The sequence below is a fragment of the Oryctolagus cuniculus genome, chromosome 7 (genome assembly GCF_964237555.1).
Source record: "Oryctolagus cuniculus chromosome 7, mOryCun1.1, whole genome shotgun sequence".
NCBI lineage: Eukaryota > Metazoa > Chordata > Mammalia > Lagomorpha > Leporidae > Oryctolagus > Oryctolagus cuniculus.
Window position 1 is genome coordinate 127,681,277 of NC_091438.1, and position 23,668 is coordinate 127,704,944.

General features: G+C 42.3%; 1 protein-coding gene across 4 annotated transcripts in view; it reads left to right on the top strand.

Moving 5' to 3' along the window:
• Positions 1-419: 419 nt before the first annotated feature.
• The window catches only part of ZSWIM5 (zinc finger SWIM-type containing 5), a 187,694-nt gene continuing 164,445 nt past the window's right edge, over positions 420-23,668 (top strand). For 2 of the 4 annotated variants that reach the window (XM_051857847.2, XM_051857848.2), the window contains exon 1: positions 505-1,224. In XM_051857847.2, the coding sequence (XP_051713807.2) occupies positions 657-1,224 (568 nt within the window). In that variant the 5' untranslated portion in view covers positions 505-656. Of the gene's footprint in view, positions 1,225-23,668 lie in introns of all 4 variants that reach the window. The other 2 variants (XM_008265350.4, XM_051857851.2) reach the window with 2 other exon arrangements.

A 23,668-nucleotide genomic window follows, 5' to 3' on the forward strand; every position in this document is an offset into this window, starting at 1 on the left:
CCCACACCATGGCATGAGGAGCGTTTCCATGACTCGAACTTGCTGATTTTTGCCCTACAGTCTGCCTTCCTAGTGCATTTTTGCCAGAGCCTCGTTCTGCCGTCTCCCGGCAGGCCAGCCTACCGCAGGAGCCTGATTTTGAGTTTTCCTGTTCTTGGGGCTTGCGGTTCCTCGGAGGCTCTCGGCCTCGCCATTTCACTCGGTCACACAGTCCATCGCTCTCTGGCCAGGCTGCAGTCAGTCGCGCTGCAGGCGAGGATGCCCGGCGCTGCTCTCCTCCTCGCCCTTTCGCGGCCGGCCGCCCCGAGCGAGCGAGCGAGCGAGCGCTCGGCGCGCGCTCCGGGCCGTCAGCGCCTGGAGCGCGCGCCGCGGGCCCGCGCTCGCTCCCGCGCCTCCTCGCGCCCGCGGCGGCCCGGACGGCGCGCGCCGCCTCACGCTGGCCCTCAGGTCGCCGGCGTCGGCTCTCTGCGCGCGCACAGCGGCCCGGCCCAGGCTCCCCACTCGGGCCGGCGGGCTCGCGAGCTCGCTCGCCCCGCCCCCCTCTCCGGCGCCGCCGCCAGGCGCTTGCGCGGGGCGCGTGGCCGTGGCTGGGGTCTCCGCCGCTGCCGCCGCCGCCGCCGCCGCCGCCGCCTCAGTCAGTCCGTCCGTCCCCAGCAATGGCGGAAGGCGGTGAGCGAGAGGAGCTGCTCTCGCCGCCGCCGGTCTCTCCGGCCAAGCGGCTGTGCTCGTGGCCCAGCCCACAGGCTCACCACCCTCGCGGTTCTCCCGGGGCGGCCCGCGGAGGGGCGGGAGGCGCCGGCAGCAGCTGCCTGGCCCCCGGGGCCCGCCCCCACCTGCAGCCCGAGTCCCTGCTGGACTGCGCCGCCAAGACGGTGGCGGAAAAGTGGGCGTACGAGCGGGTGGAGGAGCGCTTCGAGCGGATCCCGGAGCCCGTGCAGCGCCGCATCGTCTACTGGTCCTTCCCGCGGAATGAGCGGGAGATCTGCATGTACTCCAGCTTCCAGGACCGCGGCGGCGCCGCGGGGTCCTCGCCGGCCGAGGAGGGGCCGCCGCCACCCCCCGGGGCCGCCGCTCCGGCCGGCTCCGCCCCCGGGGCGGCCGCGGCGGGGACGTCCCCCGGGCTGGGCGCCGGGGCCGGCGCGACGGGCGGCGGCGAGGGGCTGCCGTTCCGCCGGGGCATCCGTCTGCTGGACAGCGGCTCCGTGGAGAACGTGCTGCAAGTCGGTAGGTGCCCTCCCGCTGCGCTCTGTCCCTGGCCGCCGCCTCTGCAGGTGCTTCCTTGCTGCTCCGTCGGCTTTCGGCCCAACTCCGTAGCCCTGCCAAGGACAAACCAGTCACATCGAAAACTTTTCCTCGGCGTTGCTTTCAGGTTCACTACTGCTCTTCCCTCCGCTGGCCCTCTCCTCTGCCCCATTGGTTTTTTTGTTTGGAGAGCGACTAGGTGTCTCTCTCTCTCTCTTTCTCTCTCTCTCTCTTTTTTTACACTCGCTCCATTTCCCTATATGAAAGGCAATAAGGAAGGGGCGGCATACCTTTCGGGATGCAATAATTGAGGAAATGGCGTTCTTCTGATTTAAGTTTAGAAAGGAGAGGACGTCAGTGATCTGGAGCAAGCAGTATTAGAGTGTTTGAAGGACAGGCTGTCACGGGCAAATCTGTAGTGGTAGCTGATTGAATCTGAGTGTAATTAACTTTTCACGTTGGGGTAAAAAATACGACAAATCGCTGTGCATTGTAGAAAATTTTGATTGTCTGCTTTAATATTGTTTCCCCCTGGACCAGTGGTGCTTGGGAATCTAGGCTGCAGACTAACAATAACCGAAGATGGAAATGTGACAGCTTCTCTTCTCCACACCCCCACCCAAGGAAAAAAAACCCACACAATCTGGAGTGGGGGTGGGGTCTGTCTTCCTTGTCAGACTAGGGTAAATCAAAAGCTGGTCACGTTGGGTTTTTCAAATGCGTCTCATTTAACTAGTCTTCGTATTTGCTTTTGTTTTAGCTTTTTGTGTGCAGGAAGATGAAAAACGATTTCTTTCTTATTCCTTCTCTGGAGCTTCTAGTCAGTTTGTTAATCTTATTAAGTATATAAATACAGTGCTTCGGATTTGTGGAGTGGTTGGGGAAAGAGAAAAAATGACAGTAATTAACGTTGACTTGTTATGTGGAAAATTAAAACATTGATTTTTTTTTCTATTTGGATTATATAGTATTCTGGAAGTACATATTTATGCATTTTGTTGTATAATGTATACTCATTTATTGAAGAAAATACCGATTTTTGAAAGGAGTTGGAAGAAGGTGGTTTTTAGAATTAAAATCAAGCACAGGCACATGTACAAACCCCAGACATCCAGCTCTCTTCTTCCCAGGTAAAACCAACATATTTGGGTAATTTTTTTCTTTAAACTGTGCTACATCATGATGTTTTTTAGAAAGTAATCTGCTTGTGGTTGAGAATCATAGAATCCCTTGTTTCTTGTTGGAAGAACAGCATACCACCATTTGTTTTGCAAAGGTGAAATGCAGATTTATCCTGTGCCAGAATACATGACAGTAAATTGAGAAAGTTTTGCTCATTTGAAAGGGTTAGTTCTTTGTGTATTTGTATATATTTTTGAAAGAATGAATTGAATAAAAGGGTAATTAAGGTATGCAGCTTTAATGCTGAAATATTGAAAACATGAAAATGAATATATGCATTTATTAGTCTGGGTTTACCCTAATTTTTCTGTGAGTTTAGATCCTTTTAAGATTCTTTAAAGTATTTTAAATTGAAAATGCTTGTGTTTTTTAGTAAGAGATGAATTTGAAAGGATTTTCAAACTTTTGGGGACAAATGAGGAAAGAGTTTTGAACAGGTATCTGTTTTTAAAGAAACTCAAATGTTAAATTCCAAATGAAGATTTTGTAGATTGTACAGATTATGATAATTGGTGTGTTTATGGGATGGTAGGCTCTTCTGTGATTTCAGGGACCTTGAGAAAATATACATATAAATATATTTTTCAGATTGACTTTGGATTTCAAATATTGATAGGAGAATGAATTACTCACTCTTAAGTATTGCTATTTGAGAACTAGGAGTTAAGTAATCTTTATTTTTTCTGACCTTACTTTATGCTAATAAGGTTGGGAGAGAAGGATACTCCATTCTGTATCATTTTGAGTTTTGCATTTTAACACGAATCATCTTGTAATATGTATAACTAGAGATCTTCCCTCAGCTTCTAATCTTAAAATTGTGAGTATAATGACTTCATCTAGATGATAGGTTCTATAAAAGTGTTGCCAAGAGATGAGTGAGGAAGTGATTTGTATATAGTAAGATAGCAATCATGTTCTTCAGTTTATAATATCACTTCAACCTTGATTTAATTACTAAGCAGTGCTAATTAAGAATTCTGCATATTTCCTTACCAAGCTATATAATAAGTGCAGAATTGGGTGGTTTACTGAAGACTGATGGTTTAGAAAAGGACAGTTGGCATATTTCTTTAATGTTATCCTTTTAAATAAAAAATTTGTAAGGGAATTTAACTGGAAAAGTGCAGCACAACACACAAGTTTTGAAAGAAAATAAATTAAAAATAAACTCTTGTACAAAGAGTAGATAGATTAAATTCTGTAATTGCTGGGTACATTCCAGTGGAATCTGGTAATGGGAAGTACCAGATACTGGTTGAAAAGCAATACTGTGTTGAAGAACATCAGATTTTGAATCAGATCTAAAACTTCCCCAATTTGCTGTAAATAAAACTATAGGTTTGTTATGCTCAAAGGATACATTTCTTTTCCATATTAGTACTGAATTGTAATAGTACTGAATTTTCCTTTTAAGAAGTGAAAATTGCACACTAGTCTTCTTGATATCTGTAAGCTTGAGGCGGTGCCAGTATATTTACAGTCTGATCTTTTGGTGTTATTGAGGTAATAAGAGTATAGATGTTTTAAGCAACTGCATTTTTAACCTGTTTAGAAGCCATAGAAATAGTGATGTAAACCTTGGGAAAATATTCAAGAGTCTGCAGATGGTCTCAGAATGGGACAAATGTAATTTATTACTAGTTTTAAGATTTTGACCCCTGTTTTTGCTATCTTATTTCTCTGTGTTTGGTAAGACTTGAAAGAGGCTTGTGCCTTTTCAGAGACCTGAATAGAAGGGTTAATAGTTTCCCTTTTTTAAATGCAGATATATTTATTTGTATATTTTGGTTTTTAAAAATTGGGTAAAGACATGCAGGAGCCTCTGCATCTGCTGTATCTTAACTATATAGATATCTACAAATTTTCAGTAGATTCTTATAGGTAGCTTACTAAATCTCCTGTTTTCAGTCCAAACATTTTCCAGTAAGCACATAATTTTCCCTTGGATAGTCTTTAATACTAGAGCCACAGTGCTGAGTACTACTTTGTGTGAAAGAGGTACAACTGCAAAGTCAATAACAATGACAACAATAATTATTGGTCAATTTCAGGAAGTAATCCATAATTTGAATATCAAGTAATAACTTTATGTGCATTTGTACATCATTAATAAAAGTGTGAACTTCTTATATAGTATAACTGCTGTGAAATGCAGCAGTAACAAGCATTACAGTTGCTTTTTTTTTTTTTTTAAGATTTATTTATTTATTTATCTGAAAGAGTTAGAAAGAGGGAGAGACAGAGAGATCCTCCATCCACTGGTTAACTCCCTGAATGGCTGCAACAGTCAGGGCTGGGCCAGTGCGGAGCCAGGAGCTTCTTTCAGGTCTCCCACGTGGGTGCAGGGACCCAAGGACTTGGGCCATCTTCTGCTGCTTTCCCAGGTACATTAGCAGGGAGTTGAATTGGAAGTGGAGCAGCTGGAACTCAAACCCATGCCACAGATGGTGGATTTACCCACTATGCCTGTAACAGTTGCTGCTTTTAATATGTAATTCATTTTAATCTATATTGTTCTGGGGTACAAAAGTAATCCACATCTCAAAAGATAATTAATGTGGGGAAAATGACTCAATTTATGTATGTGTGTGTACACACACACACACAGTCTGTCATAGAAGGCAGCTGCTTTCCTTTAAGGGATAAGTGGTAATCTTTTTTTAGTGTAGAAAGTTATCAAGTTTTCAATTACTTCTTTTTTTGAGCAGTGAGTTCTCTTTCTCCTCCTCTACTCCAACAGATCACACACAAACATATCTTAAAATTCAGTAAATGTTTTTGAATGAATGTTACGGATGGACTGATCAGTGTTGTCATACACAAACACACAGGAAGAACACTACATTTTTGGTATGAATCTGGTACTGGAAGACACAGGGAGAGTACTAGACTTGTGCATATAATAATGTTACTATAAGAAGGTAATGTTAAGTAGTCATTAATGTTACAACATGTATGTATCTTCTATGTTGATTTATCAATTTCTTCAAATGAAAGCCTACATTTTAAGGTGAAAAGCCTAGAAAGTTATTTATGTCTGTGCAAAACAATTTTTTTCTCATTTAAACATTGGCTGTGAATAAATAAAGGCACTAGTGATGGGAATTGTGGTGTAGCAGGTTAAGCCGCTGCTTGAGATTTCCATATGCCATATCAAAGTACGTGAGATCAAATCCCACCTCTGCTTGCTTGCTTGCTTGCTTTTTTAATATTTATTTATTTACTTGACAGAGTTACACAGAGAGAGAGGGGAAGGCAGAGAGAGAAAGAGAGAGAGGTCTTCCATCCGCTGGTTCACCCCCCAAATGGCTGTAATGGCTGGCTGATGCTGGGACTCAAACTGGCCCCCATATGGGAGGCCAGCACTGTAGCCAGCAGCTTTACCCGCTATGCCACAGCGCCAGCCCCCTGCTCTTCTTTCAATCTAGTTTTCCTCTAATACACATGCTAAGAGGCAACAGAGGATGGTTCAAGTGGAGAACCCTGTTAGAGTTCCTGGATATTGTGGGCATTTGGGGAATGAGCCAGTGGGTGGAAGATGGATCTTTCTCTAAAAAATAAAAAATGAATAAATAAAACATTATAAAAGAAAGAGAAATAGACATTAGCAGTATCCTATTATAGTGAGGGTTATAGAAATATATACGACTATATGTACTAAACTAGATAGAACTGTATAATAATTCATTGCAAACTACTTTTATGTGAATATCCTACCTTGTAATTTATTTATGGACTCATTTCTTTCCTGATATAAGCCACTTTGAGCCCATTATTGAGCTGGTTTGCTAAAGAAATCACACTAATTTTTATATTGCTTTAGCATATATGATCATATATGCTAAATTACTGTGTGATTGAGGTAATAATCATAGATAGCCAACTGATAACTTTTTTGGTTTTAAGTATAATTGTTCTCCTCCTCAGAATGTGTAATATGATTTTCCCTAAACTGGTATCCGATAAGTACTTATTAAATGAATGAGGAACTTGTCATGTAACTTAATATTTGCATAGTGTGGATGTATCTCTTGATTGATTATATATGACTGGAGGCTAGAAGATAGACTGGCATTTTGTGACTTAATTTGTGGATATTTTTGATTTCTGAAGTGCTACAAAGATAAAAATAATCTTGAAGTGTATTATTAATTAGTTCATTATTATTAGTTCATAATTATTCATTAAATGAGCATTTAGTCATTTGTTATGTATTAGACTCAGTAAATAATTGTTTACCTGTTTTTGGTGTGAGTCTTTCTAAAATCCTTTGTATTTGCTATCTTAGAGTACAAACCCATGTTGGACACTGAAGCCTAATGATATCTTGTCTTTATGTAGGGTGAGATTATAAACTGAGTAGGTACTTGATTCCGAAATCGTAGTCTTTGAAACCTGTGTTTGAAAAGTTCTGTGAATGCATATTTTTGGGTCATTTGCTTGTTTCTCTTTATTACAGAGTAATGAATGTGGTACTCAGTAGAGTATAACATCGTTACTTCTTTAAAAATAGACTATTGATGCAAAAGGTGAAGTATACCTCTTTTTAGAATTTTTCTTGCCTTAAGAGTAGTTGTCTAGACCAGCGCCGCGACTCACTTGGTTAACCCTCCGCCTGTGGCGCTGGCACCCCGGGTGCTAGTCCCGGTTGGGGCGCCGGATTCTGTCCCGGTTGCTCCTCTTCCAGTCCAGCTCTCTGCTGTGGCCCGGGAGTGCACTGGAGGATGGCCCAAGTGCTTGGGCCCTGCACCCGCATGGGAGACCAGGAGGAGGTACCTGGTTCCTGGCTTCAGATCAGCACAGTGTGCTGGTTGTAGCGGCCATTTGGGGGGGGGGGGGGTGAACCAATGGAAAAGGAAGAAAAAAAAGAGTAGTTGTCTATATATTTATTATTTATTTCTTACAGAAATGCAAATTAAAACAGAAGGAAATACCTACGCTATGCACATAATAGAATAGCTAAAAATAAAAAGACTTGCAGCCCCAAGTACTGACAAGAATATGCAACAACTGGAACTTTCATACATTGCTGGTGAAATGCAAAATGATACATTTACTTTTGAAAATGATTTCTTTTTAAAAAACTTTTTAATAATGATTTATTTATTTGAAAAGAAGACAGAGAAAGAGAGAGAGAGATCAGTCTATCTTCCATCTGCTGGTTCACTCTCACAAATGGCTGCAACACCTAGGTACAGTTGGCTGGGCCAACTGAAGTCAGGAACCTGGAACTCCATCCTGGTCTCCTGCATGGGTGACAGGGACCCAAGCACTTAGACCGTCTGCTGCTGCCTTCCTAGGTGCTCTGATATATTATGCCAGTGGTCACAGGCAGCAGCTTAACCCACTGCACCACAACTCTGCCCGAAACAGTTTCTTTCTTAAAAATTTGCTTATTTTCTCTTTCTTTCTCTCTTTCTCTTTCTTTCTTTCTTTCTTTCTTTCTTTCTTTCTTTCTTTCTTTCTTTCTTTCTTTCTTTCTTTCTTTCTTTCTTTCTTTCTCTTTCCTTCTTTCTTTCCTTCCTTCTTTCCTTCCTTCTTTCCTTCTTTCTTTCTGTCTTTCTGTCTGTCTTTCTGTCTTTCTTTACAGTGAAAGAGAGAGACAGAGAAAAAGGTCTTCCTTTTTTGCCGTTGGTTCACCCTCCAATGGCCGCCGCGGCCGGCGTGCTGTGGCCGATGGCAGGAGCCAGGTACTTATCCTGGTCTCCCATGGGGTGCAGGGCCCAAGCACTTGGGCCATCCTCCACTGCACTCCCTGGCCACAACAGAGAGCTGGACTGGAAGAGGAGCAACCGGGACAGAATCCGGCGCCCCGACCGGGACTAGAACCCTGTGTGCCGGCGCCGCAAGGTGGAGGATTAGCCTGTTGAGCCACGGCGCCAGCCCAAACTGTTTCTTATAATCATGCGCTTAATCATAAGATTCAGCAATTTTACTCCTAAATGCTTACCTGATATGAATCAAAACTTTGGTTTGTATAAACACTTATATTTGAATATTTATAACAGCTTTATTCATTATAGTAGCAAACTGGAAGCAACCCAGATGCCTATCATATGGGTAATTGTCAAAGGGATTATTGTATAGTCAAATAATGGAATACTTTTCAGCAATAAAAAGGAAGATGCCATTGATAGCCTAGCAACATAGGTGAATCTAAATAAAAAGAAGCCAGACATGAAAGACTACATATAATACAATTCAGTGTATATGAAATTTTAGAAAGGCAAAAGTTGGAGTGACAGAAAGTATATCGGGCAGGAATTGTGGCACATGGGGTTAAGCCACTGCTGGGGATGCCTACGTCCCATATTGGAGTGTGGGTTTGGGCCTTGGCTCTTCAGCTTCCAAACCAGCTTCTTGCTGATGCATCTTAGGAGGCAGTGGATGATACCCAGAGTGCTTCAACCCCTGCCACCCACATGGGAGACGTGGATGGAGTTCTGGGCGCCTGGCTTCTGCCTGACTCAGCCCTGGATGTTGTGGGCATTTGAGGAGTGAACTAGTGAAGGTCTCTCTGTCAGTCTGCTTTTCAAGAATATGAAAATAGGACTGGTGCTGTGGCTCACTTGGTTAATCCTCCGCCTGCAGCACCGGCATCCCATATGGGCTCTGGGTTCTTGTCCAGGTTGCTTCTCTTCCAGTCCAGCTCTCTGCTGTGGCCCGGGAAGGCAGTGGAGGATGGCCTAAGCGCTTGGGCCCCTGCACCCGTATGGGAGACCAGGAGGAAGCACCTGGCTCCTGGCTTTGGATCAGCATAGCTCCGGCTGTAGCGGCCATTTCGGGGGTGAACCAACGGAAGGAAGATCTTTCTCTCTGTCTCTTTCTCTCACTGTGTAACTCTGTCAAATAAGAAAAAAGAATATGAAAATGAATAAACAAACATTAAAATTTTCTAAAAAGAAAGAAAATTAGAACTAATGATTGGTAAAAGTGTTCTACATTATGATTTGGTGGTTACATGATTATATTAATTTGTCAGAACTTTTTTTTTTTTTAATATTATTTATTTGAGAAGCAGACTTACAGACAGAAAGAGGGGGAGACAGAGGGAGAGGTCTTCCGTTTACTGGTTCACTCCCCTAATGGCCATGGTGGCCAGAGCTGGGCTGAACTGACGCCAAGGAGCAAGGAGCTTCTTCCAGGTCTCCCATGCAGGTGCAGGCGCCCAAGGACTTGGGCCATCTTCTACTGCTTTCCCAGGTCATATTAGAGAGCTGGATGAGAAGTGGAGCAGCTGGGACTCGAACCGGTGCCCATATGGGATGCCAACACTGCAGGCAGAAACTCAACCTCCTAAGCCACAGTACCGACCCCTAATTTGTCAGAACTTATCAGATATGTGCTTACATTAGTAAATGTTATGAATGTTAATTATACCTCAACAATTTGATTTAAAGAAAAGAATTGGGCCCTGCACCTGCATGGGAGACCGGGAGGAAGCACCTGGCTCCTGGCTTCAGATCAGCGCAGCACACGGGCCGTAGTGGCCATTTGCGGGGGTGATCCAATGGAAGGAAGACCTTTCTCTCTGTCTCTCTCTCTCTCACTAATTCTGCCTGTCCAAAAAAAAAAAAAAAAGAAAGAAAGAAAAAGAAAAGAATTATGGTTTCTCATCTTGGCTTCAGATTTAACAAAAATAATAGTATTTAGAACTCACCCCAAATTAATTCAGAATCTGTTGAGAATGAGGACAAAATGTTTTTTTAAAGCTCTTAGCTAGTTTTATGGTTAGTGTCTAAGGTTGAGAAATGCTGCTTTAGAAAAATGATCATCTTTTTTAGTGTTATCAACATTTCTGAATTTATTGTTGGCAATCAAAGCATTATGTAATTCTTACTACACAAATGCTGTATACCTTGTCAACTTTCTTTTCTACTTGCATCTGCTCTGTTTCACCTATTTTAAGGCTATTAATGGATCTCAAAGAAATCTATTCTCTTATCATTTAAAAATTTTTTTCCGCTTGTATTTTGGAAAGCTCTTATTCCAAAGTATATAAATTGTCATTGTTACCATAATCAAAAGACACTTGAATTAGTGTAATGCCATGCTATAATTTTCTTCATATTTGTTCACTCATTGATTCATTTATAAAACTTGATATATTTTTTAATGTTCTGTGCAAAATACAACATAATTCCTATATTTAAGGAGTACACAATTTAATATAAGATATACATATAAAATAGCATTTAGCACAATGTTTTGAATAATAAAGGTAGTTACTATGGAGATTATGAATAGGAAGTGATTAACTAGGAAAATGGAGACAGTTGGAAATATTGTTCTACTTTAATCCAAATTGTAAGGAATATTAAAATTATATCTAATACTTACAGTAGAGATTGAAAACACAATTTACTGCTTGCAAGTTAGATGAACCTTTCATGAAATTCCTTCTGTTTGAACATTTCATATGCCTGTAATACTCTAGTGCATAGTTGATTCAAAGAAAATATTGGTAGGCAGGAAGATGACAAAAGTATTCCATGTACTAATCCTTTTTTTTCCCTCTCAGAATAGGCCTTATAGATTTCTGGCTTTAGGATAGCTTTGTTACTGTCAGATAATAATTTTTCTTTCTTTTAAAAAGTTGTTGCTCTGATATAAAGCTAATCAGCAGAATAGCTTTTTGTCTATCCATTTGTTATATTGTTGTGGTCTGTAAGCAACAGGAAAATATATTCTGTCTTTGAAAGCCTTGGTGACATTTTTCCCCTATTTATTCATGGTTTTATCAAATGGAAGCCTGTAGCATTAATAGATTCAGGAAAAGCTAGCGTATTCTTATTTTGCTTAAATCTATCAACACTTGATAAACTGACACAGCTGGCAAGCATCACCAGTATACATGGACATCATTAGTAATATAAAGTTCTTCCCCATGTTATGGCTCCTTATTGTGAAAAAATTAAATCATACAAATCTTTTCTTTCACTCAATATTATATTATTATACTCTTTACTATTATGTGTATTTATCTACCGTGTGTGTGTACATACACACATTCATACCATCATATATGTGTGTGTGTGTGTGTGTGTGTGTGCGCGCACGCATGTGTGTATAAAATTTTGGCTTATTATGTCTCACTTTCCTCCACTGTGATTGGACTGAATAATGGTACTTACTTCATAGGTTGTTTTGTAAATTAAATTAACATACCTTTACCCAAGTGTATTGTTACCTTCCCTTCCTCAACCTCCAGCTCACCTCCAAGCCATTACAGTCTGATTTGTGCTTTTACTTACTGAGTTAAAATTGATCTTTTAAGGGTTAGCTAGTGACCTCATAATTCCCAAGCACTGCTATCCTTTTTTCAGTCTTCATTCTTTATGATTTCTGTATAGAATTTTCTGTAGTTTACTGCACCTTCCTATTGAAATGCTCCTCCCTAATTTTTTTTTTAAATTTCAACTTTCTGGTTTTCTGTCTTCCTTCTTTCTCTGTTATCCCACAAAAATGGGATGTACCTTCTTGCTTCAAGTCTTCTAATTTAGAAATTTAATTTATTTTTGTTGTTTCAATTACTGTTTTATAAACATAAAATAACATGGTGCACCTGTTTAGTGTTATAAAATTTGATTAAAACAACTGTAGTCTCATTTTCAAATGAAGTATTAGAATTCTAGTTTTTGCAGCAGATAAAATCTGTGCTGCTTTGGTGATTGGGAATAGAGTCCAGAACTATCAGTTTGGCCATGTAGTACTTACTTCCTTTTGAAAATCTGAAGCACTTCCAAGTTATTATTATTTTTATTTTTTTGACAGGCAGAGTGGACAGTGAGAGAGAGAGACAGAGAGAAAGGTCTTCCTTTGCCGTTGGTTCACCCTCCAATGGCCACCAGGGCTGGCCCGCTGCAGCCGGCGCACCGTGCTGATCCGATGGCAGGAGCCATGTGCTTATCCTGATCTCCCATGGGGTGCAGGGCCCAAGCACCTGGGCCATCCTCCACTGCACTCCCTGGCCACAGCAGAGAGCTGGCCTGGAAGAGGGGCAACCGGGACAGAATCCGGCGCCCCGACCGGGACTAGAACCCTGTGTGCTGGTGCCGCAAGGCGGAGGATTAGCCTAGTGAGCCGCAGCCTAGTGAGCCGCGGCGCCAGCCCCAAATTTTCTTAATGTTGAGATTCTGAGTCAGGAAATCTGCCTTAGTTTTCTCATCTGTAAAAGCATCAGGTTTTTTGTGAGATTCTAAGTAAGCTAATATATGTGAAAGTACTTTGTAAATGTCGCTGTACAAATGATGTGATTGTTAAGTCTGCCTCTTTGGTTCTATCTCTGCAGTTTTAGATCAGCAGTATATTTGCCTGCTCATAGGTATCTTTAAATAGATATTTACTAGGTACTCAAAATAAACATGCCCAACAGGAGTCCAGTTACTTGAGCCATCATTGCTGCTTCCCAGATTTTGCATTGGTGGGAACCTGGAGTCACGAGTCAGAGAGAGAAATCGAACCTAGGCACTCTGTTGTAGGACATGGGCAACTTAACCAGTAGGCTAAAGGCCCACTCATACTCATCTATTTTTAAAACTGCCATTTCCTTATCTACTTAGTTGAAATTAAAGTTTCCTTTGACTTCAGTCCTGGGCATTATTCAGCGTTTATTTATTGGGTGTCTTTGTGCCAGTGTGTGGGCTGGTCATTGGAAATAGAGCAGAGAATGAAAAAAAAATCCTACTTTCATAGGCCATACTTTTTTTTTTTTTTTTTTTTAAGATTTATTTATTATTTGAGAGGCAGAATCACGGAGAGGGAGAGACAGAGAGAGAGGTCTTCCATTGCTGGGTGGAAGTAGGTTGATCTGAAGCCAGGAGCCTGGAGCTTCCTGTGGGTCTCCCACATGGGTGCAGGGGCCCAATCATTTGGGCCATCCTCCATTGCTTTCTCAGGCCACAAGCCGAGAGCTGGATCAAAAGTGGAGCAGCCAGGACTCAAATTAGCACCCATATGGGATGCCAGCACCTCAAGTGGAGGCTTAACCTACTAAGCCACAGAGCTGGCCCCTGGAGCATACTTTTTAGTGAGAGGATAGATGGAGCACTTTTCCTTTTGAGCTTATGTTATAATATAGTGTTACAAGTTATTACCTCCCTTCCAGTCTGTGCTCTTCCAGGGCAAGCATTCTATCCTGCAATCTACTGGTATTCAGCACAACATCTAATAGGTTTTATAATGGACTTTTAAGAGGTTGTTGAAGTGAATCAAGAACATTATCTTGTTCATTTGTATAATTTTCAAAATAGTGATTCCCAGTCTTGACTGCTTTACAGAGTAATTTAAAGAGCTTTGGTAAAAGAAAGGTCTTAGGGCTTCACTTTTGGAAATTCTGGTTAACTAAGATTACCGTGGGGCTCAGAAACTGTTTGTGACAACTTTCCTAGGTTTAAATGTGTGGTAACCACTGCTCTGTAGTGTTTAGCACATTGACTTATATATAAAGAGCTTAGTAATTGTTGGCTGACTTGATTATTTTTTTAAAAAAAGATTTATTTATTTGAAAGGCAGAGTTACAGAGAGGCAGAGGCAGAAAGATAGAGAGAGAGAGAGAGAGAGAGAGAGAGAGGTCTTCCATCAATTGGTTCACTCACCAGATGGCCACAATGGCCGGAGCCTTGCCGATCCAAAGCCAGGAGCCAGAGCTTTTTCTGAGTCTCCCATGTGGATGCAGGGGCCCGAGGACTTGTACCATATTCTGTGTTGGCCCATAAATTGATTATTGATTAATACCATGGCTTATTCCAAACAGGATTTGGAATTTGTGGTCAAATTGAATTTAATAGATAGGCCAGATTCAGTAAAATTAATGTGAAAAGTCACTAAGCTCAGCAACACTATAATTTGCTAATATTAGTGAAAATCACTAGTACTGGATCTATCCTTTGATATTTTAGAATGCTAGTTCTTGGGGTGGGTGTTTGGCACAGCAGGTTTAGTTGCCATGTCCACATCCCATATAAAATTCAGGTCCTGACTCCTCCACCACCAGTCCAGCCTCTTGCTAATGTGCACCCTGGGAGGCAGCAGATGATGGCTCAAGTACTTGGGTCCCTGCCACCATGTTGGAGACCCAGATGGAGTTCTCAGCTCCGTGGCTTTGGCCCTACTGCTGTGGGCATTTGGGGAGTTCAAGCAGTAAACCAGCTACTGGAAGATCTCTGTCTTTCTCACCCTCTGTCTGTAACTTTTCTCCCTGTCACTCTTTCAAATAAATATTTAAAAAAAAAAAGCTTTACAATTTGCTGCTTTTCCTAATTAAATATTTCCATTCTATATATCTGATAAAGTCATCCTTTGTGCTACTTATCTAAATGCTGTATAAATTGCTTTTTTTGTTTCAAAAGAATGATGACTTGACATTATTATGCTATAGACAACTGAGTTTTAATTGTTTGCACTAGCAGAAATAAAATAATATGCTATGAGGTTACAGAACAGAGTAGGCCATAGCTGCTTCTTAATTGACTTTTTCTATGGAATTGGATTTTTAAGGTTATGTTCCCTGGGAAATAGACACTCAGATGGAAATTTGCTTCCAGAAGGTTTATTAGAGAATGCTTTTAGGATGAACATTTACAAGAGAGTATGGGAAACAAGATAGAGCAGAGAGATCAAATTAATACAATTGCAACAGGACTTTATTCAGTGCCATCGAGAGCTCTGGAGCTGGAATGGCACTTCAAGTTGTCTGGAATTGGATGTAGTCTGACCTGAAGGGAAGAGACGTAACGTTGGATGGGGTGTGTTTCTTTATGTGGTAGAGATGGAGATTACCCACACAGTTCTTTAAGGAACTGCTTATTTCTGAGCTGTAGTCTCTCAGCTGCAGAGGTCACTGTCGTCTAAGATCAGCTTCCAAATGACTGAACATGGTGAGGAATATAAATGTCCAGCTCTTTAGCCTAACAAAGAACTCTGATAGGTAATACTAGCTCAGACAGCCAAACCTAGTTGGCTGAAAGGTGATGGGGGGGTGGGAGTGGGAGAGATGAAGAGGGAGGGAGGGACAGAGAGGTATCTTCCATCTTCTGGTTCACATGGCAGAAAAGCCAGGGCAGGACTAGGCCAATGCCAAGAGCCTGCAGCTCCCTTTGTGTCTTCCACTTGGTTGGCTGGTATGCAAATACTTGAGCCATCATCTACTGCTTCCTGGGATGCATTAGCTGGAAGCTGTATCAGAAGCAGAGTAGTCAGGGCTTGAATTGGTACTCTGATATGGAGTGTGTTTATCCTGAACTTTGGCTTAACCCTCTGTGTGTGTGTTTTAAATTTATTTATTTTGGAAGAATTACTGAGAGAAGGGGAGATCTTCCATGTGCTGGTTCACTCTCTAGGTGATGGCATGACAAGTTCAGGGCCAGGCTGAAGCCGGGAGCCAGGAGCTTTATCCTGGCTCAAATAAAAAAAATGGAACCACTTTAAAAAGAGAAACCAGGATGGAACTGGCATTGTGGCTAGCTAGTAAGTTACTATCTGTGATAGCGACATCCAGGTACTGGTTCGTGTCCTGGCTGCTCCACTTCAGCTCCAGCTCCCTGCTAATGACCTAGGAAAAGCAGCAGAAGATGGCCAAAGTGCTGGATGGCAAGGACCCAAACACCTTGGCCACCTGCTTTTCCTGGACCATTTGCAGGGAGCTGGATTGGAAGTGGAGCAGCCGGGACACAAACCGGGGCTCATACGGGATGCCAGCCTCACAGGCAGTGGCTTTACACATTTGCAGTGCCTGACTTCTTACTCTTCTCAATCTTCCTGCTGCCTTTCCTTCACAGGAAACCTCTAATCTGATCTCTAACAAGTATTAGGGTACTTCAGTAACTTTGTGTAAAATGGAAATTAAAAATAAGTTTATTTTGGTGCAAAAAGTTTTTAAATCTGTACATAGTTTTTTCATAATATGAATTTTCATGAACTATTTTTTTTTAGACAGGCAGAGTTAGAGACAGAGAGAAAGGTCTTCCTTCCGTTGGTTCACCCCCTAAATGGCTGCTACAGCCAGCGCGCTGCGCTGATCCGAAGCCAGGAGCCAGGTGCTTCCTCCTGGTCTCCCATGCGGGTGCAGGGCCCAAGGACCTGGGCCATCCTCCACTGCCTTCCTGGGCCACAGCAGAGAGCTGGACTGGAAGAGGAGCAACTTGGACAGAATCCGGCGCCCCGACCGGGACTAGAACCCGGGGTGCTGGCACCGCAGGCGGAGGATTAGCCTAGTGAGCTGCAGCGCCGGCCAATTTCCATGAACTTTTAAGAAAAGATTTATTTACTTGAAAGAGTTAGAGAGAGCAACCGCTTCCATCTGCTAGTTCACTCCCTAAATGGCTGGGGTGCATGCTGAAGCCAGGAGCTAGGAATTCCATCCTGGTCTCCATTTGGGTGGTGGGGACCCAAGCACTTGAGCCATCTTCTGTTGCTTTCCCAGGCGCATTAGCAGGGAGCTGAATTGGAAGTGGAACAGCAGGGACTCAAACCAGTGCCCATAACGGATGCTGGTGTTGCGGTCAGTGGCTTAACCTGCTGTGCCAATCCTTGCATGAACTGTTTGAAGACCCTCTCCTATACAAATATTAGCATAAAACTGGATTGGAAGTCAAATAGTTGGGACTCCTATATGGGGATATGGGCTAATATCCATCCCTGGATTTCAAATTATTTTTTGCACCAAAATGAACTTTTTAAAATTTCATTTTCCATAAATCTTTTAAAAAGCTTTTTTTAAATGTATTTTTAAGGCAGAGTTACAGAGAGGCAGAGGTAGAGAGAGAGAGAGGGAGAGAGGGAGGAGAGGTCTTCCATCTGCTGGTTCACTCCCCAAATGGCCACAACAGCTGGAGCTGGGCCTATCTGAAGCCAGGAGCTTCATCTGGGTCTCCCACACCAGTGCAGGGGCCCAGGCACTTTGGCTGTCTTCTGCTTTCCCAGGCCATAGCAGAGAGCTGGATTGGAAGTGGAGCAGCTGGTACTCAAATCGGCGCCCATGTGGGATGCCAGCACTGCAAGTGGCCCTTTTTTTTACCCACTACACCACAGCACTGGTCTCTCAAAAAGCTTTTTAAAAATGTATTTGAGATGGGGAGAGATAGAGACACACACAGAGAGAAAGAGAGTGCTCCCATCTGAATTTTCTCTGCAAATGACTGCAATGGCCAAGGCTGGGGTGTGGCCAGGGCTGGGAGCCTATGTGTATGATAGGAACCCAATTACTTGAACCCATCACTACTGCCTTGTAGGATGCACATTAGCAGGAAGCTGGAGTCAGGAGCTGGAGCTGGGAATTGAACCCAGGTACATGGGCACCTTAACTGTGAGGCTAAATGCCTATTCTTCCATGAACTTTTTTTTTATGATTTATTTATTTACTTGAAAGTCAGAGTTACAAAGAGAGAGAAGGAGAGGCAGAAAGAGAGAGATCTTCCATCCACTGGTTCACTCCCCAGTTGGCCACAACGGCTGGAGCTGTGCCTATCCGAAGCCAGGAGTTATGAGCTTCTTCGGGGTCTCCCACGCAGGTGCAAGAGCCCAGGGATTTGGTCCATCTTCTACTGCTTTCCCAGGCACAGCAGAGAGCTGGATCAGAAGTGGAGCAGCCGGGACTTGAACTGGTGCCCATATGGGATGCCCATATGGCGGCTTTACCTGCTACGCCACTGTGCCAGTCCCTTCCATGAACTTTTTTAAGTCCCTTTGTATCTATGCTAAGCTCCATCTTGGTATCTATTTTCAGAAAACTGGACTTGTGATACTTTGAGTTAAGAGCAGCCTGTTAAGGAGGACATAACTGTGAGCTGTTCCTGAAGGAAGGATTGAGACAATGCATTCCTGTGACCCTTGAATTTTTTCCTTCTCCCTCCCTCCCTCCTTCCCTCTGTCCCTTTCTTCTTCTCTTTCTCTCTCCCCCTCCCTCTCTCCCTTCCTTCCTTCTAAAATATTTTATTTATTTTTTTGAGAGGTAGAGTTACAGACAGAGAGGGAGAGACAGAGAGAAAGGTCTTTCATCCACTGGTTCACTCCCCAAATGGCTACAGTGACTGGAACTGGGTCAATCTGAAGTCTGGAGCCAGGAGCTTCTTTCATGTCTCTCATGTGGGTACAGGAGCCCAAGCACTTGGACAATCTTCCATTGCTTTCCCAGGCCAAAGCAGAGAGCTGGATTGGAAGAGGAGCAGCTGGGACTAGAACTGGTGCCCATATGGGATACTGGTGCTGCAGGTGGAGGCTTAGCCCACTATGCCGCAGCGCTGGCCCTGTCTCTTTCTTCAATAACATTTATTTATCTGAAAGAGAGAGTGATGAAGGGAGACAGACTGAGAAAAAAAAAAATCCTCCACCAACTGGTTCACTCCCCAAATGACCTCAATGGCCAGGTCTGGACCAGTCAGAATCCAAGAGCCTTGAATTCCATCTGTGCCTTCTGAACTCCATCTGGGTCTTTCACATAGATTAACAAGTTTTTGGACCATCTTCCACTGCTTTCCCAGGTGCATTAACAGGGAGCTGGATCAGAAGCAGAGGAACTGGGACTTGAAACAGCACTCTGATATGGGATGGTGGTTTTGCAGGCAGCAGCTTAATCTACTGTGTCACAAAGCCAGCCCCTTGGATTCATTTCACCTAGTAAATTCATTTCACCTAATAAATTCTTTCTGGGAACAGCTCCTCCAAGATTCTATCATTTATTTTTCCAGTAAAACTTACAAGAGTAAGATTAGTGGATTAAAAACTTTCAAAGGGTGTATATCTTTAAAATAGTCTCTTTTCAGCTATGCTAATAGAAATATATTGTTAGTAGAGTCTTCCAAGATGGCAGGATAGTGAGGGTGTGCACTGATAGTCCAGGAAAAGATAGTTTAATAAAAGTGGAGATACTGTAGTTTCAGGGAAAAGTTAGGGGAAAAAAACTGCAGAGGAAACTCTTCCAGAACTAGTGGGACACGGTGGACCTATGTGGAGGGCAAGGGTGCCCACAGCTCGGGACCCCAGTCATGGAGTCTATGCACCAGCACTGGAAAGGGAGGTGAGGTGAAACCTCAGTAGCCCGAGACATTGGCAGGAAGAGCCTAGAGGGAATGAGGCTTGAAGCCCTGTTGGGAAAAGTTTACCAGGCTAACTAGAGGAGAGAAAAATAAATAACTAAAAGGGACCAGTATGGACACAAGTCTCTCTCTCCACTCACCGTATGAAAGCGAGTAAGACAAAGAGCAGGCGCCATTTTGGACATATGTAAAAGCTGTGCCCGCCATCAGCCAAGCAGAAAAACCTGACTGTGGTGGGGAGAAATAACAGGAGGTTAGGACCTAGTGAATGTGTGGAGCTAATGAACTGAGACTGTGAAAAACTGAGGGTGTGGGAGAGAACTCACGGAGTACCCGAGACATGAGTACTCTCGGGAGAGTACACAAACTCGGTAACCTTGGCAACTCGGTGGGAGACTGCAAGGAATTTGAGCTTACACTGAGATCTGCACAGATCCTTTGTGTGGTCCTTGGGGTAGAGCAGACGAATATTGTACCCACAGGGGCCAGAGCTCAGACATTGACTACCTTTAGTTCCACTCAGTTGTGAGGAATTACTTCCCTTCTGAATAAAAAAAAAGAGAGAGAGAGAGAGAGAGAGAGAGAGAGAGAAAGAACAACCTGGGTGAGTCACCTTTGGCATACCCTTAACCCTGAAGAACCAAACAGAGCTCTCTGGCCACACCCATCACAAGCCTCTAAGGATCCATCAAAAACAGACAGTCCACTTAATCTGGAGTCATAGTATAATGAGAAAAACCACTACAGCGAAGAAACCAAAGAATATCTCCACAATGCCAAGCAACAAACACAGAAACTGAGGAAACAAGAACAAGGAAGACATTATGTTGCCCCCAAATGAACAAGACACCCAATTCAAGATTATGAAGATGATGAGACAGAAGAAATGCAAGATACGGATCTCAAAAAATTTATAAGAACATTAAGAAGTTCTCAAAAACAAATTCTTGAACTAAAGAAATCTTTACTAGACAGGATAGAAATTCTCTCACAAAAATGAAATATTAAGGAGGAATCAAAATGGAATGAAGCAACTAGTAGAACATGAAACTGTGATAGTGATGAGAAATCATAATGAAATGAAGAATTCAACAGATCAAATGACAAACGCATTAGAGAGCCTTAAAAACAGAATCAGTGAAGCAGAAGAGAGAATATCGGACTTAGAAGACAGAGCACAGGATAGTATACAGTCAAACCAAAGAAAAGAAGAGGAAATTAGAAATCTGAAAAATATTGTCGGGAATCTACAGGATACTATTAAAAAAGTCAATATTCGGGTTCTAGGAGTTCCTAAAGGCATGGAGAGAGAGAAAGGATTAGAAGGCCTTTTTAGTGAAATAATAGCAGAAAACTTCCTGGGTGTGGAGGGGGACAGAGACATCCTAGTACAGGAAGCTGGTAGAACCCCTAATAAACATGACAAAAGAGATCCTCACCACGACACATTGTAATTAAACTCAACAAAGTAAACATAAAGATCCTAAAATATGCAAGAGAGAAACGTCAGATTACTCTCAGAGGATCTCCAATTAGACTCACAGCAGACTTCTCATCAGAAACCCTACAGGCTAGGAGGGAATGGTGAGACATAGCCCAGATGCTAAGAGAGAAAAACTGCCAGCCCAGAATATTATATCCTGCAAAGCTCTCATTTGTGAAGGTGAAATAAAGACCTTTCATAGCAAACAGAAATTGAAAGAATTTGTCGCCACTCATCCAACCCTCTAAAAAATGCTTAAAGATGTGTTACACACAGAAACACGGCCATCAATATGAAAGAAGGTAAAGGAAGAAAACCTCCCAGTAAAAGATCATAGGAAGCTCAAAACATATACTAGAAAACATCTTTGGGAAAATGGCAGGGCAAAGTTACTACTTATTAATAGTCACATTGAATGTTAATGGCGTCAACTCTCCAGTTAAAAGACACAGACTGGCTGAATGGATTAAGGAATAAAACCCATCTATTTGCTGCCTACAAGAAACACATCTTTCCAACATAGATGTATGCAGACTGAAAGTGCAAGGTTGGAAAAAGATATTCCATGCCAACAGAAACAAACAAACAAAAAAAGCTGGTGTAGCCATATTAATATCAGACAAAATAAACTTTTTTTTTTTTTTAACAGGCAGAGTGGACAGTGAGAGAGAGAGAGAGAGGGAGAAAGGTCTTTCTTTGCCGTTGGTTCACCCTCCAGTGGCCGCTGCAGCCGGGGCATTGCGCTGATCTGAAGGCAGGAGCCAGGTGCTTCTCCTGATCTTCCATGGGGTGCAGGGCCCAAGGATTTGGGCCATCCTCCACTGCACTCCCTGACCACAGCAGAGAGCTGGCCTGGAAAAGGGGCAACTGGGACAGAATCCGGCAGGCACCCTGACTGGGACTAGAACCTGGTGTGCCAGTGCCGCAGGTGGAGGATTAGCCTAGTGAGCCGCGGCACCAGCCCTACAAAATAAACTTTTAACACAAAAACTGTTAAGAGAGACAAAGAGGGGCACTATATAATGATTAAGGGTTTAATTTAACAGGAAGGTGTATCTATTATAAATGTATATGCACCTAATTACAGAGCACCAGTTTGTTTAAAAGATATGTTAAGGGACTTAAAGGGAGACTTAGATTCCAATACAGTAGTACTGGGGGACTTCAATATTCCATTCTCAGAAATGGACAGGTCAGCCGGACAGAAGATCAACAGGGAAATAGCAGATTTAATTGACACTGTAGCCCAAATGGGTCTAACAGATATCTACAGAACTTTCAATCCTACATTTAAAGAATTTACGTTCTTCTCAGCAGTGCATGAAACCTTCTCTAGGATTGACCACATACTAGGCCATAAAGCAAGTCTCAGCAAATTCAAAAGAATTAGAATCATACCGTGCAGCTTCTCAGACCACAGTGGAATGAAGGTGGAAATTAGCAACTCAGGAATCCCTAGAGTGTATGCAAACACATGGAGACTGAACAACATGCTCCTGAATGGACACTGCGTCATAGAAGAAATCAAAAGAGAAATCAAAAACTTTCTGGAAGTAAATGAGGATAACAACACAGCATATCAAAACTTATGGGATTCAGCAAAAGCAGTGTTGAGAGGAAAGTTTATAGCAATAGGTGCCTACATCAAGAAATTGGAAAGGCACCAAATAAATGAGCTTTCTTTTTTATTATTTATTTATTATTATTTAATAAATGTGAATTTACAAAGCACAACTTTTGCATTGTTGTGGCTTCCCTCCCCAACCTCCCTCCTTCCCGCATCCCTCCCTTCTCCCACTCCCTCTCCCATTCCACTCTTCATCAAGTTCCACCAAATAAATGAGCTTTCAGTGCACCTCAAGGATCTAGAAAAACTGCAGCAAACCAGACCCAAATCTAGTAGGAGAAGAGAAATAATTAAAATCAGAGGAAAAATCAACAGGATTGAATAAAAAAATTACAAAAAATCAGCCAAATGAAGAGCTGGTTTTTTTTTTTGAAAAAATGAATAAAATTGACACACCATTGGCCCAACTAACTAAAAAAAGACCCAAATCAATAAAATCAAAGATGAAAAGGAAATGTAACAACAGACACCACAGAAATAAAAAGAATCATCAGAAATTACTACAAAGAGTTGTATGCCAGCAAACAGGGAAATCTTTCAGAAATGGATAGATTCCTGGACACATGCAATCTACCTAAATTGAACCATGAAGACATAGAAAACCTAACTGAGACAGAAATTGAAACAGTAATAAAGGCCCTCTCAACAAAGAAAAGCCCAGGACCAGATGGATTCACTGCAGAATTCTACCAGAAATTTAAAGAAGAACTAACTCCAATTCTTCTCAAACTATTCAGAACAATCGAAAAAGAGGGAATCCTCCCAAATTCTTTCTATGAAGCCAGCATCATCTTAATCCCTAAGCCGGAGAAAGATGCAGCATTGAAAGAAAATTACAGACCAATATCCCTGATGAACATAGATGCAAAAATTCTTAATAAAATTCTCACCAGTAGAATACAACAACACATCAGAAAGATCATCCACCCAGACCAAGTAGGATTTATCTTTGGTATGTAGGGATGGTTCCATGTTTGCAAATCAATCAATGTGATGTACCACATTAACAAACTGCAGAATAAAAACCATATGATTATCTCAATAGATGCGAGAAAGCATTCGATAAAATTCAACACCCTTTCATGATAAAAACTCTAA